General features: G+C 35.6%; 5 protein-coding genes and 1 long non-coding RNA gene across 8 annotated transcripts; 3 read left to right on the top strand and 3 right to left on the bottom strand.

Moving 5' to 3' along the window:
- Positions 163 to 2,934, bottom strand: LOC104760389. Its single transcript, XM_010483308.2, has 6 exons — positions 2,263 to 2,934; positions 1,270 to 2,184; positions 991 to 1,188; positions 744 to 892; positions 528 to 638; positions 163 to 438 (listed from the first exon to the last, which is right to left on the bottom strand). Exons 1-6 carry the CDS (start codon positions 2,473 to 2,475, stop codon positions 378 to 380), a joined length of 1,647 nt encoding a protein of 548 aa, XP_010481610.1. The 5' UTR covers positions 2,476 to 2,934; the 3' UTR covers positions 163 to 377.
- Positions 5,475 to 8,640, top strand: LOC104760387 (beta-amylase 8-like). Its single transcript, XM_010483307.2, has 10 exons — positions 5,475 to 5,935; positions 6,092 to 6,319; positions 6,393 to 6,473; positions 6,578 to 6,781; positions 6,872 to 7,066; positions 7,187 to 7,351; positions 7,448 to 7,708; positions 7,791 to 8,003; positions 8,091 to 8,310; positions 8,408 to 8,640. Exons 1-10 carry the CDS (start codon positions 5,522 to 5,524, stop codon positions 8,422 to 8,424), a joined length of 1,998 nt encoding a protein of 665 aa, XP_010481609.1. The 5' UTR covers positions 5,475 to 5,521; the 3' UTR covers positions 8,425 to 8,640.
- Positions 9,895 to 13,105, bottom strand: LOC104760386. Of its 3 annotated transcripts, none has more exons than XR_002036484.1 (4): positions 12,810 to 13,105; positions 12,176 to 12,201; positions 11,083 to 11,191; positions 9,895 to 9,981 (listed from the first exon to the last, which is right to left on the bottom strand). It is a non-coding gene; the product is annotated as an uncharacterized LOC104760386 (long non-coding RNA). The 3 variants fall into 3 exon arrangements; XR_762898.1 differs by lacking the exon at positions 9,895 to 9,981 and adding an exon at positions 10,597 to 10,854; XR_762897.1 differs by lacking the exon at positions 9,895 to 9,981 and adding an exon at positions 10,597 to 10,849.
- Positions 15,262 to 16,224, top strand: LOC104763091 (glutathione S-transferase T3-like). Its single transcript, XM_010486506.1, has one exon. It carries the CDS (start codon positions 15,262 to 15,264, stop codon positions 16,222 to 16,224), a length of 963 nt encoding a protein of 320 aa, XP_010484808.1.
- On the top strand, positions 16,866 to 17,445 carry LOC104763090. Its single transcript, XM_010486505.1, has 2 exons — positions 16,866 to 17,073; positions 17,132 to 17,445. Exons 1-2 carry the CDS (start codon positions 16,866 to 16,868, stop codon positions 17,443 to 17,445), a joined length of 522 nt encoding a protein of 173 aa, XP_010484807.1.
- On the bottom strand, positions 18,533 to 20,391 carry LOC104760385. Its single transcript, XM_010483306.2, has 4 exons — positions 20,257 to 20,391; positions 19,865 to 20,138; positions 19,315 to 19,494; positions 18,533 to 19,244 (listed from the first exon to the last, which is right to left on the bottom strand). Exons 2-4 carry the CDS (start codon positions 20,126 to 20,128, stop codon positions 18,630 to 18,632), a joined length of 1,059 nt encoding a protein of 352 aa, XP_010481608.1. The 5' UTR covers positions 20,129 to 20,138; positions 20,257 to 20,391; the 3' UTR covers positions 18,533 to 18,629.

Below are 21,404 nucleotides of genomic sequence, written 5' to 3'. Positions count from 1 at the left end.
ATTTAAATCATCAATATTTTTTAAATGTCTTTGCAGTTTTTTTTAAAACCTAATTAGTAAAGAATCAATCTTACGAATTAAGGGTTCAACTGTTTTGGAACATATTAGCTTCTAACTTGTGACCACATTGACAGAAATTACAATAGAAAAAACAAAAAAAGATTCACATGAACAACATCAATCGATTTACTGAGTTTACATGTGTGGATCAATTTGGTTCATATGTTTACATGTTTCAAAAGTATGAATTTTTGTAAGCTACAAACAACAAGCAAAACACAACATTTTTTGATACAGCTGTAGACAAAAAAACCCATGACTGTTCTTGGTCTCTAGTAGAATCAGAATCTTTAAGCATCATGTATGTAAGACTGTTATCAATGTTGTTGAGATGATGGATCATGTCTACAAATATCTCCTCGACATAACGGACATACTCTGCATCACCGTAAAAGCATCATCAGAATCATCTCGTACACCGAAAAAGCAAAAAAGTTAATTGTCACCACAATTCACATTCATCATACCTGTGAATCTCCTTGAGCCATTTATCCACACAGGTTTTGTGGAATTCATGACGACAAGGAAGTGTCCTTATAGTGTCTGCTTCTTCATACTCCACAAGGCATATGTAACATCTAAACATTCCAAAGAGACAAGACAAAAACATGTTTAACTATTAGGTCTGCACTTTTGAGGACCACAATAGAACAATAAAACAATGAGAATTTAGAAGGCATTACTGTGACGGATCCTCGCTTTGTGACTTAGTATAAATTTTTGTCGGTAATAAATCCACAACGTCATTAGGTGCAGGAACAGATCCTATAGATGATACTGATGGTTGTTGAGAGGATAAGACAACAGATTGCTGATGAATTTCATCAAGTACCTAAAATGAAAAATACACTTGAAACCCTTAGGATACAGGAGAGAGATTAATAGAGTGGCAAAAAGCTGTTAATGGGAACCCCAATGACATGTATTTACCTCGAAGAGAGCTTCAGCTAGCAATACTATCCTTGAGATGCTAGCTCTTGCATTTGTTTCATCGGTAGTTACTGGTGTGGTAGTACCGGCACGGCATGTGCAACGACCTGCTTGATCTTCACCTGATAAGACACAAGATCTATCATGATGGCTTGTGACATTCTCAAACCGGCTTCCTAATCTTTGAAGAGCGCGAACCTGTGGAATCAGTTATATCGGTTAGTTAGATCTTCAGTTGATCAGACACATTAAGGAAGAGATAACCGACGAGTTTTAAACCTGCGATCTTATTCTCCTCCTCCTTTCAAGGAAATCTGATCTGTGTTCTAATAAACCTTGATACCTCCCTTCTCTCACAAGAGGAGCTGGTGTCTCGTGATCTTGAAGGCCAAATAAGGTCCTTCGAATTGTAGAAGCAGAACGATTTAGTATAGACGTTGAAGTTACAGGAGTATCCTCTGCTGCTGCGGTTCCAGCAGAGAAGAGATCCATATCTTCTTCCCCCTGATGTGGAGAAGCACGGAATGTGAAATCAGAGAGTGAAGATCGACGAAGAACTCTGTCACGGAGTCTTCCAACACTCAGAGTTCTGCTAAATCTAACATTCCGCTCATTGGAAGGTTCTCGAACAACATGTCTTCTATCAAGAATTCCAGCATAAGTAGTGTCCATAACATTAAATACTCCTGGAGACCGTAAGCTACCATCTTCCCCAAACCTCATGGCATCAATATCTCTAACTACATTGTCAATCACAGGAATCCTCGGAGACTCGACTCTATCAGTGAGCCTAACAGCAGATTCTGAAGGTGAAGTAATACCTCCTTCTCGACGATAAGAAGAAGATACAGGATAAGTAGTGTTGAAGGATCTTGAGCTTGAAGCTCTGCTAAGTCTAGAGCTTATGTTACCAGGAATGAATTTGAAATGCGAAAAAACACGACCTGGAGTAGAAGATTCTTGAATAGAACCGCTAACATTTCTCATCTGTACATTGCTTACACTAGCTTCTTCTTCCTCTTCAACACCACAGTCATCATTAAGCTCAAGCTCATCACAACGTCTTTCGTTTTCAGATTTCTTCTCATCTGTCAATTCTTTATCATAGCAATCTGAATCATCTCTTTGATTCCTCGATTCCATTCTACGCCGTGAAACACTTCCATGACTCTTCCTCATCCATCCATTACACACCTAAAGAAATCAAAGACTCATGAAATGACCTAATTTCATAAAGCAATTGAAATTACATTAAATAATCAAAAGCCAGACCTGGTCATCATTATTATTATCATCGTCACTGTCGTGAGAAGTAGAAGATGAAGCAAGACAAGAAGAGTGAAGACCACAAAAAAGACTCTTTGATCTTCTCCTGCTACCACCACCACCACTAGAAGACAAGGGAGGAGGTTGAGCCACGTCGATATCATCATCTCCTCTCACCACAGACGAGCCTCGATATGATTTGCTCCGCCCAGATCCCATCTTCTTCTCAAAAAAGCAAAATGCTAAAATCACATCATTGCCACAAGACCCACAAGTTTTTTTTCCCTATTCTTGTTCTATCTAACCCACACAATCGAAACCTCCCAAGTCAAAATCAAAAAGATCGAAACTTTATACTCAGATCTTAACATTGAAACCCGAATTCGTCATTGGCAATGCAGAATCAAAAGCCCTAATTATTGAATCCCAGATCTAAAACTCGATGGAGAAGGGGTAAAAAAAATTGCAAGAATACCCTCAAAATTAATGTAGGAACTAAGTTATGTCATATGTGTGGTGTCTTTCAATCAAAGAGAGATGCTTTGAACCAAAGGAAAGATTTTTTTAGGTGATCGGAGTTATCGAAGAAGGAGACAAAGCACCTATCTGCGATAGAGAGAGAGACTTTTACGGGAAGAGTGTGTTTTTTATGTTCGAACGGGAGGGAACAATTAACCAAAAACTCTCATTTCTTTATTTTTTTTTCTCTTTACTTTTCTTTCTTTCTTTTCAAATTATTATAACAGTTTGAGTTCAAAATCTTTAATCTTTTGGGCAATCATTAATAGGACTTCGTTGTGGACTATAATTGAATTTTACTTTGAAACGGTCAAAAACAAACACACACACTGTTGAACCACTAAAGTGAAAACAAATAAATGATATTCGAAAAAATAAAACTAGTTGTAGTATAATATATTGAGCTGAATGTAAAGGACTATACTGGATATCGTGGAAGCAATTGTGTACTCAACTTTCGGAAGGTGGGCTAGGCTTTAAAACACTAGAAGAATTTAATCTTGCCCTTTTGGCAAAGCAACTATGGAGATTGCTGAGATATCCAGATTCCCTTCTTAGCCGAGTTCTAAAAGGGAGATACTTTCGATATTGTAGTCCATTAGAGATACAAGTATCAAATCGACCTTCGTATGGCTGGAGGAGCATGTTGGCAGCAAAGCAGGTTCTTTCGTACGGAATTCGTAAGACCATAAGCTCGGGTTTTAATACGTGCATCTGGACTGAACCATGGATCCCAGATACGCCAGCACGGCCACCCCAAAGTTTAACTAGTGAGAGAAATCCTTTGATTTGTGTTAACACCTTGATAGATTTCAACACAAAAAAGTGGAAAATTGAACGTCTTCGGGAACTCTTCCCCCCGAAAGAAATTACCCTTATTTTGGGGATTAAACCGAGCTTGAATGCCTCGAGGGACGGCTATTCTTGGACTCTGACAAAGTCTGGAAATTATACCGTTAAATCTGGATACGAAGCCGCGAGAGCTATCTCTCGCCCTGCTTGCGACCTCCCTTCTCAGGGACCTAGTGTTACGACACTTAAGGCGCAAGCATGGAAGTTAAAAACATCACGGAAGCTTAAGCATTTCGTTTGGCAATGTGTGACTGGGTGCTTGGCAACATGTCAACGCCTGCATTATCGCCATATTGGTAGAGATAAAGATTGTCCTAGATGTGGAGCGGAGGAGGAAACTATAAACCATGTGCTATTTGAATGCCCCCCAGCACGTCAAGTATGGGCTTTATCGACAATCCCTTCCCATCCTATGGTGTTCCCTTCATCTTCCCTATATAGCAACCTCGATTTTCTATATGGGCGTGGTAGAGACTCTGGTGCAACTGATCAAAACTTGAGAATGTTCCCGTGGATGATGTGGTACATTTGGAAGGCAAGAAATAAGAAAGTGTTTGAAAATATCTCTGAATCTCCGCAAGATACACTGGAGAAAGCTATCCAAGAAGAAGAAGTTTGGAGAAGAGCAAATAACAGAGACTTAGCACCAGCGGTAGTAGAAGCATGCATACCTTCGATCCCAATTCCTCAAGAATCCCTTGTATGCTTTATAGATGGATCTTGGCATACAGAGGTGGATAGGAGTGGGCATGGCTGGATTGCGTCTATCGGTGATAGAATCCTGCACATGGGGCTAAAAGGATCGCGCAGAAGCTTATCCCCATTACATGCAGAGTTAGATACCCTTATTTGGGTTATGGAGTGCTTATTAGCGTTGGACTTGGATAAAGCCCTTTTTGCTACGGATTGTTTAGACCTACTAAGGATGACGTCTAATATCGAGGATTGGCCGACCTTTTCATCAGAATTGAAGGATTTTATTCATTTCAGAGATAAATTTGCTAATTTCAGTATTAGATATATTTCCCGAGAGGATAATATCCGTGCCGATAAACTTATGAAATGTGCAAGAGCACAAGGTTTCTGTTTTCCCATGTAAGCTCGTCGGTACCTAATTGGCTCTCTTTCGGAGAAAGTCATCTCCGATAACTTAATATATGGAGTTTGATCGTCAAAAAAAAAAAATATATATTGAACTGAATTTTGTATTTTATATAATTCTTCTATTTCGAAATGTTACATTATGTTTTACATTTTTCACACATATTTAGGATCTTTTTTTGCAATATCATATGGACCCTATTTGTATAATCATTTAGTTATTTCATGTACTTTGTGTATGTGACTCCGACTAATAATAGAGGACAACATGGGAGCTGTTATGCAAATTTTTGTATAGAAAATGCAAAACATATCTTTTCCCAAAACAATTTATTTTTCCAAATCGATTGTGTTATCCTGTTTGTTCTTTGTCTTTGCATCCATATGTATTAGCATATATTTTTTTTTGAGATAAATTTCTTTGTATGTTTCCTATCGGTTTTCTTGGTTTTAGAATGTCTGAAATGTGAGAGTGACACTATTCTTGTATCTTTGTATCATTTTTTTTTTTACCCAAACTAAGTCGAATTTACAAATGGTGTTTCACAATTTTAATTTTTACAAAAAAAAAAAAAAAAAAAAAAATTATGAAAAGGCTTTAGNGAATTTATTACTGATGTTTACTTTGTGTGAAACAGGTTCTGTGTTATATTTGTGATTTTGTTAATGACAGACGTTTAACGTAATTAACCATAATTACAGACCTTCATTTGTAAATCCATAAAGTTCCAAAAAAAAATCTCAAACTGGAAACATCAGAGAGGCGAGCAAAAAATATTCACGACACCAAAAAATGCACACTCTGAACAACAACACCGGTTCGCAAGATCCGAATCTCGACCCGATTCCGTCGGACCCGGATCAATTCCCCAACCGAAACCTCAACCATCCACAGACTCGCCGTCCCCGCGGATTCGCCGCCACGGCTGCAGCAGCATCAATAGTTCCAACGGACAGCGGCGGAGGAGGAGGAGGAGGGAAAGGGAAGAGAGAAAGAGAGAAGGAGAAAGAGAGAACGAAGCTTAGAGAAAGACATAGACGAGCAATCACAAGTAGAATGCTCGCCGGATTGAGACAGTACGGTAATTTCCCGTTACCGGCTCGTGCTGATATGAACGATGTGATCGCTGCTTTGGCTCGTGAAGCTGGTTGGAGTGTTGACGCCGACGGTACTACTTACCGACAGTCACATCAACCAAACCATGTGGTTCGAAAATTTCAAAACTTTGATATGACTCTTTAAGCTATTTTTAGTTTGTGTTTATATGAAAAGCTGATTAATTTGATCCAAATATGTGTTGAAGTTCCCAAAGTTATTAGCTTTTTGTTCTGTTATCAATGTTTGTTTTATGCCATTGGATAGGTTCAGTATCCGACGAGATCTATTGAGAGTCCTCTGTCTTCTAGTACTTTGAAGAACTGTGCTAAGGCTACACTTGAATGTCAGCAGCATTCAGTTCTTAGAATAGATGAGAACCTTTCTCCTGTGTCTCTTGATTCCGTTGTTATCGCGGAGAATGATCATCCCGGGAATGGAAGGTATACGGGTGCTAGTCCTATCACTTCAGTTGGATGCTTGGAAGCTAATCAGGTGAATAAGAACAGTTAAGTTAAATTCATTTCATTTCATTCTTCTTATCTAACAGTTTTTGTTGGTTTTTCAGCTTATTCAAGATGTTCATTCCACAGAGCCACGTAATGACTTCACAGAGAGCTTTTATGTCCCTGTGTACGCCATGCTTCCAGTGAGCTCCTGATGATACAACTGTGTGTTTTTACATAGTTATTTTACCACTTTTGTTTGCCGTCCTTATTTTCTTGAGCTAAAGTTCTATACTTTGTCTTACAGGTTGGGATTATAGACAGCTTTGGCCAGTTGGTTGATCCTGATGGTGTAAGACAAGAATTAAGTTACATGAAGTCATTAAATGTTGATGGAGTGGTAATAGATTGTTGGTGGGGAATAGTTGAAGGTTGGAATCCTCAGAAATATGTATGGTCTGGCTATAGGGAGCTCTTTAACCTTATTAGAGACTTCAAACTTAAACTACAGGTGTGAAATTGTTTAGGTAAACTGTAACTATGGCGATAAAGAACTGTCTTTTTATAATATCTTAGCAATTTGCATATGTTTTATTTGAAGGTGGTGATGGCATTTCATGAATATGGAGGGAATGTATCTGGAAATGTGATTATCTCGTTGCCACAATGGGTGTTAGAGATTGGGAAAGATAATCCAGACATATTTTTCACTGATCGTGAAGGAAGAAGAAGTTTTGAGTGTTTAAATTGGAGCATTGACAAGGAACGGGTATTGCATGGACGAAGTGGTATAGAGGTACTTAAAGGAACACTCATTGATCCGAAACTGTTAAGCATTTTTGTTTACTATGTCTCACTTCCTCTTCTTTGTACGGTCTAGATTCTTGTTTCTTCATGTTAACACTTGATTATTCAGGTCTATTTTGATTTTATGAGAAGCTTCCGGTCAGAATTTGATGACTTGTTTGTGGAAGGACTAATTGCTTCAGTTGAGATTGGTCTTGGAGCTTCTGGTGAACTAAAGTACCCATCTTTCCCAGAAAGGATGGGTTGGATTTATCCCGGTATTGGTGAGTTTCAGGTATTTGTCAGATTGCTGAACTTTACTTCTAGCTTATGACTGATGAAGTCTGAGCATACGATTTAATGTATCAGTTTACTGTTTATCCTATTGCAGTGTTATGACAAATATTCACAATTGAATCTGCAAAAAGAAGCAAAATCACGAGGATTTGCTTTCTGGGGTAAAGGACCAGAGAATGCTGGTCAATACAATTCTCAGCCACATGAAACTGGCTTCTTCCAAGAAAGAGGTGAATATGACAGCTACTACGGCCGCTTCTTCTTAAATTGGTACTCACAATTGCTAATCGGCCATGCTGAGAATGTTCTGTCTCTTGCAAATCTCGCGTTTGAGGAGACAAAGATTATTGTCAAGGTATAATTTTTTTTGGCACTTATCCTTCAAAACCAGTGATGTCTATAACAATGAGACTCATACACAAAAAAAAACAATGCAGATACCGGCGATTTACTGGTCTTACAAGACAGCTAGTCATGCTGCTGAATTAACTGCAGGATACTATAACCCTTCAAACCGTGATGGGTACTCTCCTCTTTTCGAAACTTTGAAGAAGTATTCTGTGACTGTGAAGTTTGTGTGCCCTGGACCGCAAATGTCTCCCAATGAGCATGAAGAAGCATTAGCTGATCCAGAAGGTTTAAGTTGGCAGGTAATGACACTTATGATTGATGACTGTAGCTTTTTATTGTTTCTCCGCAAATGTAATCTTTAGCCTAAGTTTTGTTATTGGTGGCAGGTTATTAATGCAGCTTGGGATAAGCAACTTCTTATCGGAGGGGAGAATGCAATTACTTGTTTCGATAGAGAAGGTTGTATGAGATTAATCGATATAGCAAAACCAAGAAACCATCCAGATAGTTATCACTTCTCCTTCTTCACGTATCGTCAACCATCTCATCTGGTTCAAGGATATACGTGCTTTCCAGATTTGGACTACTTCATAAAACGCATGCACGGTGAGTTTACCCGCACACTCGATTGTGCTTTCCCCTAAGCTCGATTGTAAAATCCTTTGTTCTTTTCAACTCTGTAACTCTGCTTGTTTCTTTGCAGGCGACATACAGAGATAAACAGTGTTTGGAAATTGGAACACAAAACCGATCACTAGGAGCTGCATGGTCTTTGGATTCTTTAAGTAAAAGTGTCTTTTGTTTAAAACTTCATAATCTGTTTTTTTTTGTTAATCGTCCTCAGGGCCTATATTTAAGAATAGAGAACTTTTTTATCTGCAGTATGACCCCTACCTAACACTTCACTAGTTGAAGACGAACTTACTAATTAACGTATTTCCTGTTTTGCAAATTTCTCATCCATTATCCAATTCAAATTTTTTTTTTCCTCAAAACCATGTTTTCCCACCAAAACCAATAATCCAAATTTTTCTGTCAATAAAAAAAAAATTTTAGGAAGACACGTTTTTCCGCCAAAATTGTTATACCACAAAATTGCATATTATCACTAAAATTATATAATAGGTTTGATGGGTTTAAATAGGTCAATGTATGTTTAATTGGGTATGGTTAAATGGGTTTCAAATTTAAATGGACTTAAATGGGTTTATAGTATAAACTTTATATTTAAATGGGTGGGTTTAATTGGGATGGATTTAAACGGAATGGGTTTAATTGGGATGGGTTTAAACGGAGTGGGTTTAAACATTTTAATATCTCTACTTTTATTCGTAATTTTTGTACAATTTTATTTTGAATATTAATTCTTAAAAATAAGCAAAAAAAAAAAAGGAGAAAATAACTTAATGTTGGGGCTTCAGTTCGATTCTTAAGTTAAATGCTGTACATATATTTTTCTGAGGAATGGAATTTGCAAATATAATTTGACATACCAAAAGAAAATATTTTTTGAGAAACCAACTTTATTACATTCTGCCACATAATTTGGAGGATAACAAGAAGGTAATTAGTAATCCACACTCCACAGAACCGAAACTGTTGCACTTAAACCTTTTGACTAAATTATTTTTAGAAAACATACAATGGCCGAATCCGAGATTACACCAATAATTTCATTAACTTTGGTCAAAAGGTTACATTTTAAAAAAAAAAATATTGTGATAAATTTCAGATTTTTAATTGGCAAAAAATGTCAAAAAAAAGTTATGACCTTACCAAAAGTGCTGAAAAAATCATAAATTTTGTTTGTGATGAGTTAAATGTTTAAATTTTATTGATTTTCTATAAATTACAAATTTTTGTTGACCTTATTAAATAGGAGTTATTATGTATAATTTGACATGTGTTTGACTTTGACCAAAACATACCATATCTCCCTTCTATAAAAACAGTTCCACAATAGCTCAGACAGCCTTAGATACCAACCATATCCTCATCAACTTTTGTAAAAGTTAATTACATGGAGAAAAAAACAATGAAGTTTTCTTTCGTTACTTTCTTGATTGTTACATCCGGTTAGTTTCATATTTCATATATATATGAAAGTACATGTTTATGTTTATAACTCATAAAATAAAATATCGTTTGATTTGTAGTGATGACTATCGTAACATTTCGGGGTGTTGAAGCAACACGAAGTTTATTGCCTGAAAAAACTTCTCAGCTTGTTTTGCAACATGAAGCTTCGCCGTCTATGGTGGATCTACAAAATATGACCTGCGATAAAAAGTGTCGTTTAACTTGTATTCCCCGTCAAAATATTTTTATATGTTTCTGCAAATGCTAATTTATATCATGTTTTATCAAATAAATAAATTATATATTCACTAATTATAAAATTATTTGATATATATTGTGTACATCAATGTTACATTTGAGAGTTGTATGGTGAAAACTAAAACAAGCAAGGCAATTCTAATTTTTTTTAATGATATATTGGTTTGTTGCAATAATTTTCTATGTTGCTATATCACTAATTTCTTGTATATTTAATTCTCAACGTAATTAGAATGTTCCATGTATTGTTTGGTTTGAACGAAATTTCGTTATTTCTGCTCATTTAGTTTCACACAATAATATATGATAAATGTATATATGAAAATTGGTTTTTAAATGTTCTATATGTAAGTATTGTATTTTGGAACATGACTTTGTCCTATATATAGAATATAGTTACAAACATCTCTAGGATATATATATATATATATATATATATATATATATGAAACAATAAATAGTAAGAGAGATCAGTGAAGAACTTAGATAGCTTAGGAGAGATATGTGTTTCAAAAAAAAAAAAAAAAAAAGGAGAGATAGATAAACAAAGGGGAATATGAATTCTAACAGTATACAACAAAATCTTGATCTATTTAGTAAAACTATACTCGACAGAATCGAGAAATCTAAAAGATGGAAATAGTAAAAAAAACAGAAAAGAGTAAAAAAAAAAGTCTTACAAGGTCAAGAAAAAAAGAAGAATGGAATTAATACTATAATACCAATTATTAAAGCTCAGGTTAAGACGAGGAAGAAGATGATCTTGACTTGGTCTGCATAGGCCACAAAGCAATGACGCTATCTTAACCTGAGCTTTAATCACAAATCACAAATTATGCACAAATCACAAATTATGTTGTTTTAATCACAACATAATCACAAATCACAAGGTTTTAGTGTGATCAAAGCTCACACTAGAACAACATAAGCGTCATTGTTTTGTTCTTTTGTAATACTATACTACCAATTATTTCTTAAGTTATAATTTATGATAAAAAAACAAAAGAACAACATAATTATTTGTGTGGTCTGCGTGTATACCTTGATTATGGAATTTTGGTGGTTCTTGAGAGCATGAAACGCTTTCCCATTTATCTATAGCTTCGAACCTATGTTGTATAGAAACTCTTTTTAAGGTCTGTTTCCGCTTCTGAAACATTTTAGAAACGAAAACTTGTGAAAATACGGAAACAAGTCATAGAAACATGATTTCTAGAATTTTGTTTGGAAACACGATGGAAACTCCTTTTTCGTTTCGGAAACACGATTTAATTTTTTTTCTAGCTTAGAAAATACAAACTTAATAAATAAAATAAATTGAAAATATATAGATAAGACATAAATATTTAATATTATTAGTGTTTTAATTCAACTAATTAACATTTATGTTTTGAATTTGTGTTGCTTCAAATATTTCTTTTGATATTGGTTTTATGTTTGGTATTCAGATATATATACATACGTTTCCAAAACGTTTCTATTTTTTAATTTTAGAAAAAATCGTTTTTCGTTTCTGAAACGCTTCCACGAATTCGTCTCCGTTTCAATGCAAACTAGAATAAGACATAACATTAGTAAAATTTGTTAAACATTAAATTGACTTTATTGTACTATTTGAAAGTGTTATTGACTTTATTGTACTATTAAACATTAAATTGATTTTTAAATGAATCATAAAAAACTGTACTATTTAAAAGTACCTGTTAATAGATAATCAAACCGTTAAATTGTTATGTCTAACAATTCAAAATTATGTTTTATTTGAAAAAATCACCTTACGAAGTTGGTGATCGTTTTAGAAAATCAACAAAAAGTCATGGTTTATTTGAAAAAAATCAATACAAGTTAGATATTTTGTAAGTTCATGATTTTTTTCTACATTTCCCCGTTTTTCATTCTTGTATTTGATATTTTTAGATCCAACAAAATTTTTAAAAGACAAAAGAAAAGAGGAAAAAGGCAAAACATGTCCTTTTTATTCGTCCACGGAAGATAAAAAGGTATCCGCGCGAAAATTTGATAAATTGTTCATAAGAAAGTAAACACAAAAATGCATAAGAAATAAGGTTAGCAGCAACAAACAAAAAGCCTATATTAGGATATTGAGAGAAGAAATTTGCATCTGCAAGAATACCTTTCTCCATTTCTCTTCGGCCCAACCTAATTGTATTAACCAACCATACATAAAAATTCTGTGAGTCACACATTAACCAAATTACATTCATCATTATAAGCCAATCAATCACCCATATAATCCGATTTGACATAATTGAACGGTATTGTAAGCAAGCATGGTCAATTTCTATATAACCGAACCAAAAAGTTAAGGACAAAACTTTACCAAACAAATTTAATACATCGAATTCAGTTACATTCCTTTTTTTTAACCTATAAAGAATTGAATTGATCACAATCAAATCTCATCATCAATAACGTAGCAACCGTAGAATCAACATAAACCCTAAAAAAAATGCTCAAAAACCACATAAACCATAAAGCTTCGAGTTTTACAGAGTCCCCCCATCAGAATCTGTTGAAATCTAAATTCAATCACCCATTAAACATCGTTAAGATCTATATAGCTCTAAAACCCTAGATCCTATAATTTCAAAACAAATACATCAATCTTCTTGAAATCCTCAAAACAAAACAAAAAGACTAAATATTTGAGGAGAAAAGTACTAAAATATTTATGGATTTGGAAATAAAACCCAATACTATAAATCAAACGAATCACGCAACTTTCAACAAATATTACAAGGTCCTACCGTAAGATGAAGATCGAGTCAGATCTAATATTCGGATCCTTTTTATATTTTCACCTCAGACTCCGATTCAGTTGATGCAAGGCGGGAGCTGACAAACCAACCATGACGACAAAACAAAAGTCGGTGTCAGCCAATCAGTTCCCAACCTGCACCAAGCGAATCCGAGACCGCCGGTAACTTTTTTTTTAACCCATCATCCGTATCTCTCTCTCATTGGAGAAAAAAAGAAAGATGAAAGAGAAGAAGAACCAGTTATCAAATCAGGCAAAGATTTTTTTCTCTGATTTTATTTTTTTTAGGTCCTTTAATCAAATATCGAGAGAATACTTTAGCCTCCTTTTGCTGAGTATTTAATCAAAATGACAAACCAATTATTTATCTACGCGTGTCTCACTCACATGACATGACATCATATTTTTTTTTTCCGGCCGCGTCCTATAACTAGGTTTAACTACCATCACGTGACGTAATCTGTGACTGCCACGTGGATTTGGTATCAATTCCGGTTTGGATGCCTCTCAATCAGTTAGGTGACAAGTGATATATATCCCGATATGGTCGCTAATCCTAAACCTAGTAACATGAAGATCACATAAGAGCAATTTCACTGGGGATTCTCTGTGGAATTCTCAGGCCCAAAAATAAATAAAAAAACCCAAAAAGAAATTAGAAATTAGGAGAATCGGTTCCACGAGAGGGATTTTAAGAATCAAATGAGAACCAATGTGTGGTCGGTTCTGATTGACCAGGGAGAAAAATATAAATGAGAATAAAAAAAAAAAATTTCTCTATTTTTTTATTTTTCTTTGCGACATATCTCTCTTTTTGTAAGAGAAACGGCGAAACCATCTGCGATTCGCCGTTTCACAGTGAAAATTCACCGATTCACCTTGAATCGTTGGATTTTCCGGCTGAAACACGAAAGATCTTCATATATGAGAGAGATATGTCGAGGTTTCGTGTTCTAATCGAGATTCCACTCGATGTGACGGTTCGTTGCTCAAGGCCTTCTATCTCCCACGGCGATAATGATGGCGGAAGGTTCCTGTGATGGGATTAATGAGACAACGAGGTCAAGCAGCTGGCGGATCGCACACACAGAAGGTTCGTCTGATTATTACCGATTAGGGTTTGTGAGAATTTTAATCGAACATGCATGCGAGTCTGGGTTTACAATTCTGATCCATTGTGATTGGGTTTACAATTCCAATTGTATTGATTTCACGGGGTAGGCTAAATCTCAGAAATTTGGTAGGGTTTGACTTTAACTTTGGGTTTAATTATGTGATTCCTTCTCTGCGGGTTTGACCAGACTCACAAAACCGTAGGTTGTTATATGTTATCTCATAATTAGTCACTTGTTGTATGCTTTGTTAGTGTTAAAATTTGATTAGAATGAAGTGTTTTTATGTTGTGTTTTGTTAAGGTCTCATGAACCGTATGTTGGTGTTGTTTTCTGATTATTTGTAACTGGTTGTAATTGTCTGTTGTGTTCAAGTTTGTTTGCAATAATGTGGTTTTGTGTTGTGCTGTGTTAAAGTCTCATGAACCGTGTGTTATTATTTGGTGATTGATTAGTAGTAACCGGTTTTATACTCTTTTGTTAATGGAAGTTTTATTACAAGTATGTGGTTTTATGTGCTATTGTGTTCAAGTCTGATGATGAACCGTGTTAACTGGTTTTGTGTGTTTTGTGTGAGGTGTTCATGGAGTCGTGCAAGTGTACCACAGAGATTTCGTATTGAGCGAAGAGAGGTGTGTTTGGGCAAAGACCTCTGTTGGGTGTGTTACTCCTAAAAGTAAGCAACTCTATATTTCTGCTTTTGTAATTTGTGTTAAGTTTAGCTTTTTGAGTTAGTTCTAACTGTTGTCGTTTTCACTTAAACAGGATACAGAGACGGTTGTGCTAGGGTGAATGGTAGTGGTTCTCTTGATGGTGTAGCACATCTACAATCTTGTTAAGGTGTGTTATTTTTATACTACATTTTAATTCCCATAACAAAATGTAGTAGTTGGCAGTTTGATTTTTAAAAATGAGAAACTTAATTTTCACTCAATGATTGTTTTACAAATAAATCTTGACATTAACAACTCTTCAGTCCATGATTGTAGTTTTAAAAACTTTTGACTTTAACCATCTGATAAGATTTGATGTTCTAAAAGGTGATATGACTTCTGCATTTTGAGTTGTCTAGTCTAGGGGATATACTGAAAAGTGAAAAGTGTATATCTCTTTTTAGGACACTCATTACAAATTTGAAAACTTATAAACATTAAAAACTTTAGCTCAATATCCGATCAAAACTTTAAAACATATCATTATCTCTCTTTAACCTATATATAACTTTTTTCCTTAACCACATCAGTTAAACAAACATTTCCCATTTGTAACAACCCATTATCTCTCTTTAAGCAAACTTTAAAACATATCTCTCTTCTGTAAAACATATCCATGGATCGTAGCAACCCTTACAGTTTCCCTGCTCCTTACTTTGTAGACCTGTTGAACTCTCAACAGGACTCAAACACTTCTGAAACTCCTCATGTACCAAATTCCACAGAAACATCTCAGCCTACTCAGTTTACCACATCTTTCCCCTCTCAGCCTTTCCAATTCCTTTCGCAACCAATTCACTTTAGCTCTTCCACTGTCCCTTCCGAGTGTATTGATGTTAATTTAGATGAGAATGAAGACGAGGGAGGTAGAGGAAGTAGAAAGAGGTGGACTACAGAGGAGGATGTCCGGCTCATAAGCGCTTGGTTGAACACAAGCAAAGATCCGGTTGTGAGTAATGAACAGCGGTTGGGTTCCTTCTGGAAGAGGGTGTCAGATAATTACCAAGCAAGCGAGGGAGCATCTGGGACCAATAGTAGAGGGCTTGTTCAGTGTAAGACTTGGTGGAATAAGATAAACCACCAAGTCAATAAGTTTGTGGGCTGTTACACTCAAGCGAGTGCAAGAAGGAAGAGTGGAGAATCAGAAGATGATGTGTTGAAGGTGGCATATGAGATGTACATGAATGACATGAAAAAACCGTTTATGCTAGGGCATTGTTGGAGGGAACTCAAGCATGATCAGAAATGGAACTCGGAGGGTGGAACCTCTAAGAGGACTAAGCTTGATTCAGAAGGAGTTTACTCATCCAACTCAACAAACGATGGCATTGAGGAGAGGCCTCCAGGTGTTAAGGCGTCCAAGAAGAAAGGTAAGAAGGCGGCAGTGAGTAATGATGGTGAGGATGTTTCAGCGGTTAAACTAGATTGGATTATTGCCATGAAGGAAAAGGAACAACAGGCTAAAGATAGGCAAGACAGAATGAGATTGCTAGAGAGTCTCCTAAACAACCCTAACCTTACACCAGCTCAAGGAGAACTCAGAGAAAAGCTAACTGACCAAATGTTGTCCCACACATAGGTTCTTAATCTGTGTTCTGTTTGTTTTTGTTATGCATACATGTTTGGATTCGATTAGTGTTGGTTATGCATACATGATTGGATTTGTTTTGTTTTCGTCAGTTTCTAATTGGAACCTTAATTATGTTTCAGGTTTTTGGCGTCAAGTTGACATGTGAACTTCATTGTACGGTAGTGAAGTTGCACAAGAGGGAGCATCCGTGACGGTGGACCTCACATAGCATTATTTTGGCTTTTGAGCATCCGTGAAGGTGGACCGCATGTACTAGTACTTTTGGACGTTAGCAAGCGTCAATTAGTTGTTTGTATTGTTATCCCCCGTGATCTTGTGTTGTTTTTACTCCCGTTTCCTTGTGTTGTTTATATTGTTAAGTTTTAGGTGTTTTTTCTTCTATATATTGAAGAGACATTGAACTCATTCCTCACAACTCAATTTCTATCATTTTCAATTTCTCTCTCCCGAGTTCATTTCTTTTTTTTTTGTTGGTATAAACTTCAACAAATCAAGCATTACCCACAAGAACTTGTTTCTTCTTCTATCTCTTTCTTAAGTTTGAAAAAGCGGAACATATCTAAAAATCCCTTTTCATTACCCCAACAAAACATCAAAAAGATTCAATCTTTAAAACCCTATCAAAAAAGATGTTAAATTGGAGTTCAGATGAAGAAGTTGATGAAATGGTGGAGGAGGAAGTTGACAATATAGTGGAAGAAATTCAATACCAATGCACTCACATAGAAGATCCACCATTGCCAGTTTTCAGAAGAGTCCACATTAATAGAGACCGGGAGGGGGGCCATTTACGGTTATGGAATGATTATTTTAGCGAGAACCCGACTTACAATCAAAGTATGTTACGTCGTCGCTTTAGAATGTACAAACCGTTTTTCCTGCGCATTGTTAGTAGTATTGAATGGCGTTCCGTACTTCAAACAAAGACGAGATGCAACTGGAAGGCTTGGTCTTTCAGCACTTCAAAAATGTACGACAGCTATCCGTATGTTGGTATACGGATGTGCGGCAGATCCAGTGGATGAATATCTACGTCTGGCTGAAACAACCGCCCACAAATGCCTTGAACAATTTGTAGACGGGGTGATAACTCTTTTTGGAGACGAGTATCTCAGAAGACCTACAGCAGAAGACCTCCAACGATTACTGAATATTGGAGAACATCGCGGTTTCCCCGGAATGGTAGGATGCATAGATTGTATGCCTTAGGAGTGGAAGAATTGTCCCACGGCATGGAAAGGACAATATGCACGTGGATCTGGAAAACCGGCAATCGTACTAGAGGCTGTGGCATCGCAAAATTTATGGATTTGGCACGTTTTTTTCGGACCACCAGGTACATTAAATGATATTCATGTTTTGGACCGTTCACCAGTGTTTGATGATATTGTAGAGGGCCGAGCTCTGAGAGTTACCTATGTTGTCAATGGACGACAATACAAAATGGCGTACTACCTCACTGACGGTATCTATCCCAAATGTGCAGCTTTCATCCAATTAATTACACTTCCACAAGGTCAAAAAGCAAAACTCTTTGCTCAATGTCAAGAAGCATGCCAGAAAGATGTAGAACGTGCATTTGGAGTCTTGCAAGCTCGATTTGCAATCGTGAAAAATCCCACACTTTTTTGGAATAAAAAAAAATAGGCAAAATAATAAGAGCATGTATCATATTGCATAATATGATAGTGGAAGACGAACGACATGAATACAATTTCTACAATCCATCAGAGTTCTATGAAGGAGAAGGAAGCGAAACTTCTCGTGTGGATTTATCATATTCTACAAATATGCCAAAAAATCTCAATAATATGATGCACATTCAAAATGACGTTCAAGATACAGACGTGCATGATCATTTAAAAAAGATTTGGTGAAGCATATCTGGCAAAAATTTGGTGCAAACCAAAAATAGAGCCAATTTCATTTTTTCTATTTAAAATTTTATGTTTGTATTTTTCGATTTTGTATAATATGTTTCATATTTATGAATTATGTAAAATAATGTTGTTTTTTCATGTATTATAAATAATTAAAAAACTATTTTTTTGTTTTGATTATTTCATAAATTATTAAAATGTGATAATTAATAAAAAATTGTTTAATAAATATTATTTTATTAATTAAGCAACTATCATAAAAGTTATTTATTGGAGGAGTGATTTAGTTTAAGTTGTTAATGAATTGATTTAATTAGTTTAATATTAATAATATAATTAGTTTAATTAAGAGAATCTGGAGTTGGTCTAAAGAACTTATATTTATTACCAAAAAAACACATAGCGATCCCGGTTCAGTCCGCTTTGGCCGGTAAACGACTAATAATATTTTTTTATTTACATTATTGACGAAAGATAGGAAAATGAAGTATTACAATTTAACAAAGATTTTGCTTAACCAACATAGTTCACAAGCTCAGGTGGCGTGGGGACTGAGCCACCACGGAGCAAAGTGAAGACATAGCCGGTGGTGCTAACGACTCGTGGGATCACAACTCTAGCAACTCTTGGTAGAGTCGGGTAAGTAAGAGTACCGACGATAAACCAATTGAGACTCATAAGAGCAACTGCATCTAAAGCCGGTTTATCCTTAACCGTAGAGAAAAACTGAACCACACTTCTCAAGGAGATACCAACCACGGTGAAGAGTGCACCTATGAGTGGAGTACACAGTTCTTGTTCTTTGGCTTCATACATTACTATACCCACCACGAGCGCGAGCATCGCGCTGAATATGCTTCTTGAAACCGCAATGTTCCTCTCTAAACCAAGGACCCTTGGTGTTAATTCTTCCTCTTTTGGGATTGTCGATTTAGCAAATGGGTAAAGAGGTGATTTAACTGATGTAAACTCGGCTTTTCCCTTTAAATCATAAGGGATATTCTTTGGTTTCGGTATATTACGGATTTCACTCGATTCTTCCTTGGGTTTAACCTTACCTTTCTTGCTCCAATAGTCTTTTCCAGTACCTTCCTTCAGTTGAAAATTTTCCTTCTTTAGTTCTTGCAGCTGTCACAACCCAAATGTTTAGAACATATGTATATATTGGTTATGCTTATGCAACAAGTTGTTTTGATACCTCCGCCTCTAGATTTTCTATTTTGGAAATGGCTTCATCATGTTCATCTTCTAGTTCATCTAAGTCGCGTTCCATGATTCGATATTCTTTTATTGCTTCCCGAAGAGTCTCCTCTATTTCTTTTCTATTCAATTCAAGACTCTCTAGCTCATACCGCAACTCATAAAGACTCTGCTCAAGCTGTAAAATACAAAGGATCTTAATTGGAATGTACACAATCTTATGGACTTTTCAAAAGGCTACTGTAAAAAAAAAAACTCAAAATGCTCAATTTTCTTACGAAATTCGCATAACTCTCTAAGCAAATTCATTCAAGAGTGAATTCCTATAGTTCAGAATCAATCAAAGATGGCTGAGACAATCAAAGTTGGCTTAATCTTAAGGATCATTAATCAAAAGATTGCTAAAATAACCAAAATGCGCATAAATCTCTAGGATCATTACCAAATCTTGCACGTTCAATCAAAGTGAGTATTCGTTTTTTTTTTTAAGAATCAATCAAAGATTATTAAAACTGGATACAAGAAAAGGTTTGGAAACCAAAACGAACCAGTCTTTCCCTTGGTATAGAAGCGAAGAAGCGAATCGGGAACGTAACGAGGAGAATAGATCCCCAGATTGTTCCCCACACAGCTCTCCACAACATACTTAAGTTGAACCAGATTGCGGAAGTCACCATATCAGTAGAGACAAAGGTTGTAACAAGAGCTGTTCTAATACAAAACACACATGCGTGTATGCAGAGAAAGATAGGTCTGGTCATAAGATAAACTGACGATGAGACCAATCCAGATACCAAACCTCCAAGATCCATTTCTCTTCAACTAAAAAAAAAACAAGAAGAAAAAAAAAGTTCCCATATTGAACCAAGATGATTATAGCTTTTACTTAAGCGGCATCTAAACTCTGACAGTCCCGTAATAGAAGAAACTAAAAGCTTACCTTTTCTAAAGCAAGAGTAAGAGGCAGCAGAGTCAAAGGAGAAATTGTAGCGACTGAGGCAGAGTATGATAGTGGAGAGAGGAAAATTGTTAGGGAAAGAAACAGAGGAGGTGGCAGAGAGAGGAAAGCCTTGGACGACACGTTGAGTGCATTTCTTAAGTCATTAGGATTTTGGATAAAGATCAGAGCTTTGAAATTTTAGTTGACAGAAAAATACAAAAATTAATATACATTATTTCATGTTATAAAAAAGCAATATAAATATAAATGGTCAAGGTTAACTATATAAAAGTAATAGTTTTGTAAAATTAGATAACTAAAAGAAAACTATACTATATAATAGCATGAGTTTTGTAGGAATTGATTTAATACATAGATCACTCCTCTTACTCTGCCCCAAATAACTAGGGAAATGAGCTCAGATGGCATTATAACAAACCCTCCCAGCGAGAGTCTTACAATAAGATGTAAACCCATCTCAAGAACTCGCTGGATAATTCCGATAAAGAAGAAAGCTTCAAACTTGTGTTTTTCGGTTGGAGTTTGGCTCATTGAATTTTACTTTGAAATTCCTACTTTTGTTGCAATTGGTTTTGGTTAGAGATGTCAAATTGGTTAAACAAAACCAAACCAACTCATAACAATTGAGTTTTAGTGTTTAATGGGTAATGATTCAACCCAACTCATTTAGCAAATGGTTTGGATCAAATCATAACCCATTTAAGCTTAATGGATTAATGGGTTAAATTAGTTGATCCATTTTTATCATCATCAGACTATGTATAATTTTACAAAATCATCAAAACTTGTGTAATTTTATACATAAACTGTTTATGATAAACATGGTATATGTCTCTATTTAGATTTTGAAAACCAAAAATTTTAAAAACAAATAATCCAAAAAATAATATTATTGTTTTAAGTTGTCTTCTAAAGTCTTCTTCTAAAATGTATCTGACATCATTGTTTCCCTCAATGCTTTTTCACCATCTCCATCTGAAATCAAGCTCTACACATGAAACAAAACGCAAACATTCTACGTCAACAAAATGACAAGAGAAAGACAAGACAACAACATTCAAAACTCAAACAAAAGAAAGACAAGAGAATCTCTGAATGGTGGTGGTTTAAAGTCTACGGTCGTGTAG

This window comes from Camelina sativa, chromosome 18, assembly GCF_000633955.1.
Source record: "Camelina sativa cultivar DH55 chromosome 18, Cs, whole genome shotgun sequence".
Classification (NCBI taxonomy): domain Eukaryota; kingdom Viridiplantae; phylum Streptophyta; class Magnoliopsida; order Brassicales; family Brassicaceae; genus Camelina; species Camelina sativa.
Note: the sequence above shows the minus strand (reverse complement) of the source record. Positions and strands in the feature narration are given on the sequence as shown.